At 41.1% G+C, this 15,646-nt stretch overlaps 1 protein-coding gene and 1 long non-coding RNA gene across 2 annotated transcripts in view; both read right to left on the bottom strand.

The window, feature by feature from the left end:
• LOC148152150 (uncharacterized) overlaps window positions 1-15,646 on the bottom strand; it is a 762,130-nt gene that overhangs the window by 126,956 nt on the left and 619,528 nt on the right. The gene's annotated exons all lie outside the window — the stretch shown is intronic.
• The window catches only part of tusc3 (tumor suppressor candidate 3), a 390,300-nt gene that overhangs the window by 2,081 nt on the left and 372,573 nt on the right, over window positions 1-15,646 (bottom strand). Inside the window, exon 9 of the mRNA XM_043690293.2 lies at window positions 256-346. Coding sequence (XP_043546228.2) covers window positions 256-346 — 91 coding nt within the window. The remainder of the gene's footprint in view (window positions 1-255; window positions 347-15,646) is intronic.

Below are 15,646 nucleotides of genomic sequence, written 5' to 3'. Positions count from 1 at the left end.
CTTCCACCCAAAAAATATAAAGATTTTGCAACAATTTGAATTTGAATGAGTACATTTTCATTCAGAAACATGTTAAAACTTAAAATGAATCTCTTATGATGCAACGGGATTTCACTTGTCTTCTCCTTTTATTAAATGTTGTTGCTGGATAATGTGAAAGAACTGCAATTTCTTTAACAAGTTTTTCTCACTCGTCATTTACTGTAACTACTTCAAAGGGTGTACGTTAAGGTTATAACAAGTGACTGTGCCTACCTGTAGGGATACCCATGATACTTTGAGCGGAATATTGACAGCAGCAAGCTGAAGAAAAAAACGACCAAACCTAATCCCACCAGGCAGATTACTGTAGGAAACAGACCAAAAGCACATCGGAATTGATCAAAGTAACTCAGTGCAACTTCAAAAGTGTTCATTTAAATACAGCTTTGGTGACAATACTGCTTGTTTTCTTTAGCCGCTTTAGTCCACTTTCAATTAACCACTCATTATTGCAACTGTTCTGGAAGACTTATTGCTAAAATGTAATTTTCAAATGAGATTGGGTGGTGAAACCATTTGCTACTTCTAAATCTTTTCATAACAGTCTGCTTTGCCGTTTCTGCGCTAGCTAGAGTTGTGGAGGTTTATTAGGTGTGAGGAAACAAGACATTGCAAATACAAAAATAGAAATTGCTGGAAAAACCTCAGCAGGCCTGGCAGCATCTGTGGGGAAAATACAGAGTTAGCATTTTGGGTCATGACCCTTCTTCAGAACAATGAACAAGACATTGCAAATTCTTTGCTGCAAATTTGTGGGTGATGCAACTCCTCAATCCAAAACACACACATTTATGTAGATAGTAGGGGAGAGGGTTGAACAGTTATCATATCAGTAATGTTGTTTCATGCTTCAGTGAACACAATTCCCATATCAAATATTCAGCATAATGGTACATAACTCACAGCAGACTGCCTTTGATTGTCACTAACTAACAGGTCTCCAACAAGCAAATGGGGTCTTGGGAGACTTGTTAATTTATAATTGCTGAGTTGAAAAATAAGGTACTGAGACAAAATGTTTATTAAAGAGGATAGTTTTGAGGAGACTTTTAAAGTAAGAGAATGAAGCAAAGAGATAGGATACTTCCAAAATTATTTTGTAATCCTCTTTCCATATCACAGACTGGGGGCTTTGACAATTGAACCAGTTATGGGAAATAAAGAAATGGCAGAGCAGTTAAACAGATATCTTACATCAGTCTTTGCAGTGGAAAATACTTTGAATATCCCATTAATACTAAAAAATATTGGAGGAGGAATTAAGTACCATCATCAGAGAAGGGGTATTAGACAAACCCATTAGACAAAAGGCAGGTAAGTCCTATGGCCCATGATGCTTGAGTCCAAGGATCTTAAAAGAAGTAGCCACAGGGATATTGGATGCATTGGTAATAATTTCCCCAAACTATGTTGGATTCTGGAGAAGTATAGGAGGATTGGAAAACTGCCAAATGGCACCCTTATTCAAAAAGAGAGGGAGGCAAAAAGCAGGTAACTGAAAGCCAACTAATCTGATATCTACCATTAAAAAAACATTGGAATCAATTACAAAGAAAGTAAAACCAGCACATTTGGAAAATCATAATCTAATCAAGCAGTCAGCATGGCTGCATAAAAGAAAAACTGTGTCTAGCTAACTTATTACAGTTTTTTTGATCCAAAGTTGATAATGGGGAACCAGTAGATGTGTTGTATTTGAATTTTCAGAATGTATTTGACAAGGAACCCCACAAAAGGTTAAGTTACAAGATAACAGCTGTAATATATTGGTGTGGACAGAGGATTAATTAGCAGGAAGGAAACAGCAAGGGGGGATAAGGATTCATTTTCAGGTTGTAACCCATAACTAATCGTGTTCCACAAGGATCAGTGCTAGGAGCAATATTTTTCACAATATTTATCAGTGGCTTGGAAGAAGGAAGTGGAAGTACTGTAGCCAAACTTGCAGATGGCACAAAAATGGATAGAAAGGGTGGCACAGTGGTTAGCACTGCTGCCTCACAGCGCCAGAGACCAGGGTTCAATTCCCACCTCAGGCGACTCTCTGAGTGGAGTTTGCATATTCTCCCCGTGTCTGCGTGGGTTTCCTCTGGGTGCTCCGGTTTCCTCCCACAATCCAAAAATGTGCAGGTTAGGTGAATTGGCCATGCTAAATTGCCCGTAGTGTTAGGTAAGGGGGTAAATATAGGGGAATGCGTCTGGGTGGGGTGCGCTTCAGCGGGTCGGTGTGGACTTGTTGGGCTGAAGGGCCTGTTACCACACTGTAAGTAATCTCATCTAATCTAAACAGTTTACAGAGAGATAACAACAAAAGCAGAAATTGCTGGAGAAACTCAGCAGGTCTGGCAGCATCTGTGGAGAGAAAGCACAGTTAATGTTTCGGGTCCAGTGACTTTTCATCGGGACAGTTCTGAAGAAGGATCACTGATTCAAAAGTTATCTCTGCTTTCTCTCCACAAATGCTGACCGACCTGCTGAGTTTCTCCAGCAATTTCTGTTTTTGGTTCAGATTTCCAGCATCTGCAGTTCTTCATTTTATTACAGAGAGATAGTGATAGGTTAAATAAGTGGGCAATAACTTGGCAAGTGGAGTACAATATGTGAAAATGTAAAGTTATTCAGTTTGGAAGGGAGGACAAAAGAATATAGTATTATTTAAATGGAGAAAGGCTGCAGAAAGCTGTAACATGAAGGGACCTGGGGGTACTTGTACATGAAACACAGCAAGTTAGCACACAGATGCAGGCAGGTAATCAGCAAGGCAAATTGAATGTTCCCCCTAATTTCAAGGCAGTTGGAGTATAAGAGTTTTGAAGTCTTGCTGCAACTGTTCAAGGTGCTGATAAAACAACATCCAGGGTACTGTGAGCAATTTGATTAGATTAGATTAGATTACATTACATTACATTACAGTGTGGAAACAGGCCCTTCGGCCCAACAAATCCACACCGACCCGCTGAAGCGCAACCCACCGAAGCGCAACCCACCTCGACCCATTCCCTTACATTTACCCCTTCACCTAACACTATGGGCAATCAAGCATGTCCAATTCACCTAACCTGCACATTTTTGGACTGTGGAAGGAAACCAGAGCATCCAGAGGAAACCCACGCAGACATGGAGAGAACGTGCAAACTCCACATAGTCAGTCGCCTGAGGCGGGAATTGAACCCTGGTCTCTGGCGCTGTGAGGCAGCAGTGCTAACCACCATGCTCACCTTATTTAAGAAAATATATTATTTCACTGGAAGCATTTCAGACAAGGTTTACTTGGATGATTCCAGATATGGAGGAATTGTCTTATGAGCAAAGATTAAATAGGTTGAGACTCCATCCACTGGAGATTACAAAAATGAGCAGTAATCGCATTGAAACATGAAGGATTCTTAAAGGGCTTGACAGGTAAATACTGAGAGGATGTCTCCCCTCATGGTAGAGGCACCAAATTAAGTCTGAGGTAAGGAGGAATTTCTTCTTTCAGAGGATTGTGAGCCTTTAGAATTCCTTGCCACAGAGAGATGTAGGGGCAGAGCCCTTGTGTACATTCAGGCTGAAATAGACAGATTTTTGATCAGTAGGGGAGTCAAGGGTTAATGAGAAAAGGTAGAAAAGTGGAGATGTTGTTTTAATGCTTGCATTAGTCAGGAGGGAACTTACAGCATGCTTCAGGCAGTGTGATGCATAATCTTACTATGCTATGCTCTGGACAACTGGAGAATGTAAGAAAGAGACATGCTGGATGCTGATGAAATGGGGGAATGGGAGCAGTGTTCTGAGGGGGAAGATGATGTCATTGAGCAGGAGGAATGTTACCTTGTCCATGATAGAGGGCAGGTGCTGCATGCCAGATAGGACTTGGAAAGTTCTTTGAAAGTACAAACAGCCAGCAAATGATGACCACAGAAAAGAGGGAGAAAAATAAAGCGTATAAATAAATAATTCATATAAAAATGGACAGTATGATTCTATAAAAAAAGAGTCCAATGTGAGCATAGGCTTCTCACTGATTGAGGTTGGGCAAATAATGGAAATCCAGGAAATAGCAGACAAGTTGAATAAATATGTGGCATAAGTCTTCATCATGAAGGGCGTAACAGAATTCCAAAAATACTAAATCTAAAGATAGGAAGGAGACAAATACAATAACGGGTGCTAGGAAAGCTAATTGGTCAAAGACCAAAAAGTCCTCTGTTGGCTGCATTTCTAGGGTGTTGAACGAAATAACTACAGAGATAGTGAATGCACTGGTACTAATCTTCCAAGAACCCTTACGTTCTGGCGGATTTGAAAATTGCCAGTTTAACATTCTTACTCGAAAATGGAAAAAGACAAAAAACATTGGTAACTAAAGGCCAAGTGGCTTAATGTCTGATATTGGGATGTAAAAGGACAGAGATATATATGATGTGATCAAGCTGAATCAGCATGGCTTCACAAAGGGGAAATTGTGCCTGACAATTTCATTAGAATTCATTGAGAAGGTAATAAGCAAAATAGATAAAGTTGGACCAGCTGTTGTAACATATCTGGATATGCAAAAGGTGTTTGATAATACTCCATGTAAACTTTCTTAATAAGCTAGCAGTGTTGAAGGTAGTACATTAGCACGGAGAGGATTGGCTAACTAACAGAAGACAGTGAAACCGCACCAAAAATGCCCTTTTTTCAAAATATGGTGAGATTCTTTCTTTCCTCTACACAACTTAGGTACTGACTTACCTTTGTATTGTCAACATATTTGGCTAATATGATCCATGTCATTAACATGCATTTTAAATAATTAAAGCCCCTGCACTGAATATTATGAAACTCTACTAACTACAGCTTGCCAATGTGAAAATGGTCCCTCAACTCTCTGTTCTATTCAAGTGTCAATCCTCTATCCAGTCTAGTGTTACCTCCAATACAATAAGCTTTTCTCCTGTGAATATACTATACTGAAAGTGATTTTATTTGTGCTTGGGTTGCAAGTTCTGCCGATAAGGCCAGGATATATTGCTCATCCCTTTAGTTGCCCTTGAAAAGATGATGGCGATCTGAAATGAGAATAAGCACGTCTTTGGAAGGAGTGTTTGTTATCCTGGATGATGGGAAGTGAGGAGATGAAAGAACTGGTGTTATCTGTCCTGCTTTTTTATCAGGTGTAGGTGGAGGGCAGGGTGGACAGGTTATTGGGAGTAATTGAAGAATGGAGCAGAGTGTTGCAGAGAGAGCAGTTGGAGGGGAACAAATGAGGACATTGGTTTGGTGGTCATCAAGAGTGTGGTGTTGGAGAAGCACAGCAGGTCAGGAAGCATCTGAGGAGTAGGAGAACGGACGTTTCAGGCAAAAGCCCTTGATTAGGAATGAGGGGCTCATTCCTGATTAAGGGCTTTTAGCTGAAATATCAATTCTCCTGCTCCTCGGATGCTGTCTGAACTGCTTTGCTTTTCTAGCACCACACGTTCAACTCTAATCTCCAGCATCTGCAGTCCTCACATTTGCCTAATGATTTGGTGGTAGCACAATGCTGGTGAAATGGTAAAGAATGATCTGTTGAATGTGGAAGCTGATGGGGTGTGAGGTGAACACAGCAACCCTATTATGATTCCAAAATCGAGGGAAAGGAGTGACAATAAAACAGCAGGGAGTGGAATGAATATGGACTCGGACTCTTAGGAAGGACCTTCTGGGGAGAATTCCTTAGTTGAGGAGAAAAGGAAACATATTAATAATATTTGTACAGAGCTTCCGTGATCAAAACATTTGCAAATAAGTTGAAAGAATGGAACATGGTTGTCCGGGAAGTGTGATGAAATAAAGTAAAGTCAAGGGCCTTATTTACATCTGGTACACAATATTTAAAATGAAAATGATTTCATTGTCCTGCATTTTTCATGATATTTGTTTTACAGTTTTCTACAAACATCTTGAATGAAAATTTCAGTTATAAGTATTAAATGTTTTATTATTTTGCACAGAGGCTTTTGACCATCAATATTTTTTAAATGTCCGTTTTGAATGATCATACCCACATTGTTTAAACGATTACATAGAGTCATAGAGATGTACAGCATGGAAACAGACCCTTCGGTCCAACCTGTCCATGCCGGACAGATACCCCAACCCAATCTAGTCCCACCTGCCAGCACCCGGCCCATATCCCTCCAAACCCTTCCTATTCATATATCCATCCAAATGCCTCTTAAATGTTGCAATTGTACCAGCCTCCATCACTTCCTCTGGCAGCTCATTCCATACATGTATCACCCTCTGTGTGAAAACGTTGCCCCTTAGATCTCTTTTATATCTTTCCCCTTTCACCCTAAACCTATGCCCTCTAGTTCTGGACTCCCCACACCTCAGGGAAAAGACATTGTCTATTTACCCTATCCAAGCCCCTCAATTTTGTAAACCTCTATAAGGTCACCCCTCAGCCTCTGATGCTCCAGGGAAAACAGCCCCAGCCTGTTTAGCTTATAGCTCAAATCCTCCAACCATGGCAACATCCTTGTAAATCTTTTCTGAACCTTTTCAAGTTTCACAACATCTTTCCGATAGGAAGGAGAGCAGAACTGCACACATTATTCCAACAGTAGCCTAACCAATGTCCTGTACAACCACAACATGACCTCCCAACTCCTGTACTCAATACTCTGACCAATAAACGAAAGCATACCAACCGCCTTTTTCACTATCCTATCTACCTGCGACTCCACTTTAAAGGAGCTAAGAACCTGTATTCCAAAGTCTCTTTGTTCTGCAACACACCCTAGGACCTTACCATTAAGTGTATAAATCCTGCTAAGATTTGCTTTCCCAAAATGCAGCACCTCACATTTATCTGAATTAAACTCCATCTGCCACTTTGCTGCCCATTGGCCCATCTGGTCAGGATCCTGTTGTAATCTGAGGTAACCTTCTTCAAAGTCCACTACACCTCCAATTTTGGTGTCATCTGCAAACTTACTAACTGTACCTCTTAGGCTCACATCCAAATTATCTATGTAAATGACAAAAATACAGAGGACCCAGGACCGATCCTTGTGACACTCCACTGGTCACAGGCCTCCAGTCTGAAAAACAACCCTCCACCACCACCCTCTGTCTTCTACCTTTGAGCCAGTTCTGTATCCAACTGGCTAGTTCTCCCTGTATTCCATGAGATCTAACCTTGCTAATCAGTCTCCCATGGGGAACCTTGTCAAATGCCTTACTGAAGTTCATATAGATCACATCTACCGCTCTGCCCTCATCAATCCTCTTTGTTACTTCCTCAAAAAACTCAATCAAGTTTGTGAGACATGATTTCCCACGCTGAAAATGTGTTGCTGGAAAAGCGCAGCAGGTCAGGCAGCATCCAAGGAGCAGGAGAATCGACGTTTCAGGCATAAGCCCTTCTTCAGGAAGGCAGGAAGGAAGAATTTCCCACACACAAAGCCATGTTGACTGTCCCTAATCAGTCCTTGCCTTTCCAAATATATGTACATCCTGTCCCTCAGGATTCCCTCCAACAACTTGCCCACTATCGACGTCAGGCTCACTGGTCTATAGTTCCCTATCTTGTCCTTACCACCTTTCTTAAACAGTGGCACCACATTAGCCAACCTCTAGTCTTCTGGCACCTCACCTGTGACTATTGATGATACAAATATCTCCACAAGAGGCCCAGCAATCACTTCTCTAGCTTCCCACAGTATTCTAGGGTACATCTGATCAGGTCCTGGGGATTTATCCACCTTTATGCGTTTCAAGACATCTAGCACTACCTACTCTGTAATTTGGACATTTTGCAAGATGTCACCATCTATTTCCCTACAGTTTGTATCTTCCATATCCTTTTCCACGGTAAATACTGATGCAAAGTACTCGTTTAGTACCTCCCCCATCTTCTGCGGCTCCACACAAAGGCCGCCTTGCTGATCTTTGAGGGGCCCTATTTTCTCCCTAGTTACCCATTTGTCCTTAACGCATTTGTAAAAACCCTTTGGATTCTCCTTAATTCTATTTGCCAAAACTATCTCATGTCCCCTTTTTGCCCTCCTGATTTCCCTCTTAAGTATACTCCCACTGCCTTTATATTCTTCTAAGAATTCACTTAATCTACCCTGTCTATACCTTACATATGCTTCCTTCTTTTTCTTAACCAAACCTTTAATTTCTTCAGTCATCTAGCATTCCATATACCTACCAGCCTTCCCTTTCACCCTAACAGGAATATACTTTCTCTGGACTCGCGTTATCTCATTTCTGAAGGCTTCCCATTTTTCAGCCATCCCTTTACCTGCGAACATCTGTCCCCAATCAGCTTTCGAAAGTTCTTGCCAAATACCGTCAAAATTAGCCTTTCTCCAATTTAGAACTTCAACTTTTAGATCTGGTCTACCCTTATCCATCACTATTTTAAATCTGATAGAATTATGGTCACTGGCCCCAAAGTGCTCCCCCACTGATACCTCAGTCACCTGCCCTGCCTTATTTCCCAAGAGTAGGTCAAAGTTTGCACCTTCTCTAGTAGGAGAGTAGGTCAAAGTTTGCACCTCCACATACTGAACCAGAAAATTTTCTTGTACACACTTAACAAATTTTCTTGTACACACTTAACAAATTCCTCTCCATCTAAACCCTTAACACTATGGCAGTCCCAGTCTATGTTTGGAAAGTTAAAATCCCCTACCATAATCACCCTATTATTCTTACAGATAGCTGAGATCTCCTTACAAATTTGTTTCTCAATTTCCCTCTGACTATTAGGAGGTCTATAATACAAGCCCAATAAGGTGACCATCCCTTTCTTATTTCTCAGTTCCACCCAAGTAACTTCCCTGGATGTACTTCCAGGAATATCCTCCCTCAGCACAGCTGTAATGCTATCCCTTATCACATATTTCAATTTTAAACCCATTCACTGAATCTTCATCAATGATAACATTTTATTGCTGATTTTAAACTTTAAAAAAATCTACAGCAACAGTTTTGCTAAAATCTCTTCATACCACTTTGGTTGACTACTTGACATTTGTAGAAAAACCTAATTGCTCGACATTAACTGATATAGATGAATGGTGAGAAAATGTAACTCAGGTACAGATCAGTCATAATGTAACTGAATGATGAAGCAGACTTGAGAAGCTGAAGAATTACTGCTGTTTCTATATTCCAGTGTACCAATGTTACTGTTCTGGAATAAAACCTGCTTACTTCTCAGAGTGAGGTGATGCTGTGCTCCCAGTGGAAAGCCATGTTCATTTGGAAGTCAACCTATAACTCTATAATCGTAATTCTAAAATCTGTGTTCCCTTCAAGTGTAGCCATCCTCTCTCAGCGTGGAATTATTGAATTTAACATTTAATGTGCAAACATAATATCTGATTCACAAAGCATTGCTGTGGATGAATCATAGACCTACAATTATAATGAAAGAATGTTATATAGACCTATTGACTGTGTCCAGCTTCAGTCCTTTCTCATGACAGGTGATTACCTAAATGATCCAGAGGTGGGCCACTTTATAAACACATAGGATAACGTTCCTCAAGTTATCAGGGCACTCCCAGGCAGGCAGAAGAGTGAAAAGTATCCACTTTGAGGAGATTTGATAAATGTTAAGGGATTCTTCCAGAATTTTCTAATCTAAAGCAACTGAAGGGTCGAATTTAATGCTTGCTGAGGAACTGGGGAAAGAAGTAGGTGATGGCATTATATTGGGCGAGAAGCAAACAATGAAGTTCCTATCTGAATTTTCCTGGAAGTGGATTGGAAGAGGGATGGCATTCCCGACACACATGACAGGAAGGTAACTATAACAGATGTGCATGCAATGCATTCCAGTTAAAACACTAATTTTTTATAATTAAACTTGTGTGGTTCATTGAAGATCAGGCAGAATCTTTGTTGAGATATCTGATGAGGACTATCTGAACATTAGAAGCAACTCACTACATCTTTAAACTAAGGTAAGGTGAGACTCTTGCTGGGGAGCAGTCAGTTGTCTATGAAGGCAAGTTATTGCTTGTTAATTACATTATTGACTGTACATCTCACTTCATTAATATGCAGCTTCCTATCCAAGTACCTGCAGCAGGTAAATTAAATGCCAAGAATTCTCAACATGGGAGTCAAAGCAAGTAAGCTTGTCATGGCTGTGAGCAATCCTCAATCAAATCATGCAAGATAGCCTTTAGTCAGGGGTTCCCAGCACTGTCAATCAAGGGGAGACTCTGATTTGAGTCCATGGACATGGACATGGTCAGTCAGCAGCTCAGGGCAGTTAGAGTCAGGATGCTTTGCCATCCTGACTCTTTCTTCCCTTGTCTGTTTTCCTTCTGGAATAAGACAGATTTATGAATTAGGAGAGATGAAAGTGTGAGGCACACCTGTTAGTACTGGTGCAGGTGGAGAGTGAATGCATGCAGTGATGTCAAGGGTTGGGTGAGTGGCACCAAATGAGGGAAGATGTTGCAGGCAATGAAGAGAGTAGTGCAACATGAGCTTTAGTGGGAGTTGGGCGCAGTAGCATATATAGTGAGTGTGAAGTATCAAAGAGAAGATGGTGGCAGTTATGCTGGTGGAGAGGAGAAGGACATTAACCTTCTTATTCCATTCTCCAGATGACTGAGACTGCACTGACCTGAGGGAGAACCCTGGACCAGGTTAGTACGTCTAGTGTTTTAGGCTCTTCTGGTCTTTGGTGAAGAGGATACCCTGTGTCTGTACCTCTTTATCCATCAGGACCACTTGTGAAAGATGGAGGGCAAATTTTCCTTTCCTGCCATAATCATGCGGGGCAGCTCCAGACAATGGGTATTTAATGATGGTGCCGGCACCAGGGGTGCCTGTGAATTCTGAGTTATCCTAGGAGTGCCAAGTTGTTCTGGGAATGGTGCATGGCAATGTGGGACAGCTTTTGGCAAGATTGACACCACAGAGACCAGGTAGCTGGTTAATTTGATGAGTTTGATACTATACAGCGATGGACCTCACTCAGTTTCACTGCATAAAAACATTCAAAAAACCCGACAAAATGGCACTTAAAGAAAAAATGTAAGATTCTGCCCTACATGTTTACCACAAGTAAAAACTTCAATCATTAAAATAAATAAAACTGAGACTATTACAAAAATCTGTCACACTATTTATTCATACACTGTCCCTGTTCACTCAGTTAAGAACAAACCATTAATCATCATCGTTAAGTTATTTCACGTTGATTGAGTTTTTCAATATCTCATATTTAAAGCAAAATGCAAACATATGTCTAGAAAAATCAGATTCAATGTTACTTGGATATTTGAATTTCAAATAACTCAGATTCTTCCATTTAGATCAGTTGGCATATTGTAAATAGATAGTGACTTCCTTAAGTTATAAATACTTTTTCTTCTTTGTTTTATGGCCTGAGAAAGTGGTAGTAAACCTCACTTCTGTATAATATTTCTACAACCTCATAGGTTAATAAATCACACGATCTGATTTTAAAAGTTAACCACATTGAATGGATACCCATAAATCTGAAAATACCATTTTTTTTTTATTTTCCTTACTGTGGACTTGAGTGGGAAGAGGACTCTTTGAAAAACCAAGAATTGTGAAGGGATTACTGCACTTTTTAAAAACAAGCTGTCACCGTTTAGAATTGCTTTTACCGTGTTGCTGGTTCTAGCAGTGGGGGCAGGCTGACTGCACTAAAGGGCTATGTGCAATGTTATATTCAGCTGGCAACAAGCAGCTGATGTGTCTGTGGAGTTGTTGCTTGTTGTCAATGATAAAGGCCTTCCGGCTGGCAACAATTATGTGTTTGGTTCTCTGATAGCTAAACAGCTTGGGGATGTGAATGATATAGAGAAATACATTCTGACTTTTAAAGGGATGGTGGTGTCATAGGGTTAGAGAGATATACAGCACAGAAACAGACCCTCCTGTCCAACTTGTCCATGCTGACCAGATATCCTAAATTAATCTCAAATAATTTGCCAGAATTTGGCCCATATCCCTCCAAACCCTACATATTCATATACCCATCAAAATGCCTTTTAAATGTTGTAGTTGTACCAGCCTCCACCACTTCATCTGGCAGCTCATTCCACACACGCATTACCCTCTGCATGAAAAAGTTGCCCCTTAAGTCCCTTTTATATCTTTCCCCTCTTACCTTAAACCTACACCCTCTTGTTTTGGACTGCCCCATCCCAGGGAAAAGACTTTGTCTATTTATCCTATCCATGCCCTCGTGATTTAATAAACCTCTATATGGTCCCCCCTCAGCCTCTGACGCTCCAGGGAAAAAAGCCCCAGCCTCTTCAGCCTCTCTCTAAAGCTCAAAGTCTCCAACCTGGCAACATCCTCATAAATCTTTTCCAAACCCTTTCAACTTTCACAACATCCTTCCTTTAGGAGGGAGATTCATATTTTATTACAGAAATCTACAAAGAATCACAACTTTAAAATTGCAATTTTTCTTTGTTATAACAAATAATCAGATAAAGTCAACTTATAAAATGTTAGTAAGGCATATAAAAATGTATATTACAGAAAGGTACAAAATGATAGGGACTGGGGGCATAATTTTAAAGGGGTCTGAATGATGTGGGCTATTGTGACAAAATTGAATAAAAAGTCAAACAAGGCCAATTTTATGCTTACTCCAAGCAGATTGGTGAGTTTTTCACGAGACAATGGTAGAGTTGCCAATTCAGGAGGTTTATTGCTTGTAAAGTGCCTTGTTAGTGGATCAATTCACCTCAAAAATGTTCAGGTTCCTGTCTTATTGAACTGGATGTTGCGAAATCTCAACATGGAAATCAGGGCAGGCATCTGGCGACTTACTCCAAAGCAACTAAACTGCAATGCATTACCCAAACTTCGGGCTGCAACCACACTCAGCCCTCATCCACAACTATTGACATCAGCAACCCCTCACAAACATCAAGGTGTCTCTTGAATATAATGACAGGCTGCTTAGGAAGCACAGATATACATCAGTGTGAGACACAACAGTAACTGACACTGCATGGCTGCAGCAAGGACACTTTGTGCTCACAGACAGGCATTCAGTTCAAGGGCTGGACCTAGCTGCATCTCAGGGCTAGCTTGGCCTCTTAACACTCACTTACTTCTCACCTACCCGTATGTTTGCAGCATCCCTATCTTGCCATGCCTTGTCTGTTAGCATTCTGACTCTTCAGCCAGAACCAAAGCTTATCAGCACTGCCATATTGACATGCTCTTTTGTGCAGTTGCATAGACAGGTTGATTGTCAGTATAATCCTCCATTCAGTCAAGAAGGAGTCTACTATTGGTCAGGGAGGTTTCAGTGGGATCAGTCACAGGCATGGTTTATTTATAACATAGGTATTTGGCCACCATCAGCTGTCCACTTGAGAGACTTACACTCAGGGATTGTCCTAGTACAGTTTGGAAAAGGGACAACCATTTGTCATGTACAGCCAACAAAACAAGTCAGGGGAATCATGTACCATTGTTCGGGAAACTGAAAAGAATAGTGGCCAGGTGTTTGCTCAGTCATGTCGAGCGGTTGCTCGCTGATGCCTGAGGTGAATATAATCCTGGGGACCCATCCATCCATCATTCAGGAGGATGCAAGGGGACCCGCAGGGGTAGCAGGTGATCAATGTTAAATGAGGGTGGGGGAGTCAAGGCTGGGGAGAGTGGATGTAAAGGCAATGATGTGGACAAGATGGTAAAGGAAGTGAAACTCAAGGTGAATGGGAGCATATGTGGAACAGCATTAGTGGGGCTTTTGGAGTGGGAGTTACAGGCCTCCAAAGGGGGAATTGAAGAGCAGGATGGGCATCAGTAAGGTGTAATGACAGGGTCCGGGTATGGAGAACAGTCATAGACCACGTTCAATATCTTCACAAGGAGGAGGGGGCAGAATGGGTTGAAATGGACTGTTGGGGTAATGTGAGGTAATAGGGGACATAGAGGCTCTGGGTAGGAGGCTACATAGCTATTAGGCAGGGCCACTGTAAGGTGTGTTTCCTGATATCAGTTGCCGATTTCACAAAGCAAGGTGTTGCTAAAAATGGCTGGAACAGTGCCCAGGATGGACGAAGTCAGTAGTGGCAATTTGCTGGGTAAAAACACAGGATCTATGTTTGCTGGTTGATGGGACAGCAAAAGATCAGATACATGAAGAAGCTATTTGCAAAGATGAGCTCCATTTCATTTGTAATGATTCAACTGCCCACTTGCCATGCATGCAGAGTGAAGCTGCTTAGGGACCAGATGCTAGTTAAAGGCGATTTGTACTGTGCCACTGGTGCTTGTAAATTGAACATGGATATTCCAATGATGATGTTAGCAGCAATGACATTAATAAAGGCCAGTGCTTGCCAAAAGTGAACCATTACTCATACAATTTCCAAGGGTACTGAGAAGACTGAGTCACAACCCTGTGGAATTCATCAGCAGGAAGGGATTTCATTCCATTAATGTTCAGGTAATTCCATGTTCCACACTACTGAGGCAGGCAACGAGGCAATGTGCTGGATACTGAGAAACTGGAGGGAGTGGGATCGACCTTCAGAGGAGGAGGAGGAGGATACTATTCTTGTCCAGGACAAAGCTTAGCTTTATTGAGTTCTACAAGGCAAGCAGGACCTCAATGACATCTGCTTCTAATAGATGAGAGCTAACTGCAGCAAATCATCATGGAATGTAAAATGGCTATTGGTCATGATGCCAAAATCTGGTTTTGCAATATCGCAATGAACTTCAGCCTTTAATGGATTTGTTTAATTGCTTGTAGGTATGTGACATTCCCCTAAAATAGCAAGCTGTGGATATTCAGTAGGCACTGTGGACAGGATAACACCATCTTAGAGGGTGTTCGGAAGGAATGGAAAAGTAAAGTGAGTGTTCTAGTGGTTAAACAGTGTCACAGGTAAACAAAGAAAATTGTATCTGGAAGGGAGTGTCAGCCACGCAACTAAGTACTATGGGTAGTATGGCTTTGTGGTCGCTGTGCCATTATGTTGCCAACTAAGTGAAAATATCATATTGCCAACACTTAACCATTTGCACAGTGGTCTTTCAAATATGTTGTAGGCACAAGGGATGCTGCCTTTTCAGTGGATACCCAGTGCGGCAAGTTGTTCTGGGAATGTTCAATAGTAAAGTGGGGCCAGATTTGGATGCTACAGATGTCATAGGAGTGGGATAAGTAAGATGGAGTAGACAGATTAATCAAATGAAACTTACAAACAAATGTAAAAAGAGAAAATAGAGACTAGCAATATAGAGCCAGACACAATCACAGTGGTCAGTACTTAAGAAGAACAAGCACTACAACAGTGTAAACGTGAAAACATCATTGCATTATTAAAAATAACAGAGCCTGTTATCATGAAGAGCTCAAAGATTAACTATTAACTGAATAAAGGAAATGGCTAACCACTGAATGAATGGGTCATAAGACATAGTGTTCATAGAACAAACAATAAATGGAGAATTTATATGTGGTGGTGGTTGGGGGGGAGGAAGCAAGTGGGTTGGAATTTGGTGAGGTGGGAGTTAAAAGTGCTGAAATTGTGAACACATTGGGAAGCTGGTTTTTAACTGCCTATATATATGTTTAACTACAGTGTTCCAGTCAGAATGTGAA

Source organism: Chiloscyllium plagiosum, unplaced genomic scaffold (assembly GCF_037043375.1).
Source record: "Chiloscyllium plagiosum isolate Xiang-an unplaced genomic scaffold, Cpla_swu_hap1 HiC_scaffold_1, whole genome shotgun sequence".
In the NCBI taxonomy this organism is placed as follows: domain Eukaryota; kingdom Metazoa; phylum Chordata; class Chondrichthyes; order Orectolobiformes; family Hemiscylliidae; genus Chiloscyllium; species Chiloscyllium plagiosum.
Note: the sequence above shows the minus strand (reverse complement) of the source record. Positions and strands in the feature narration are given on the sequence as shown.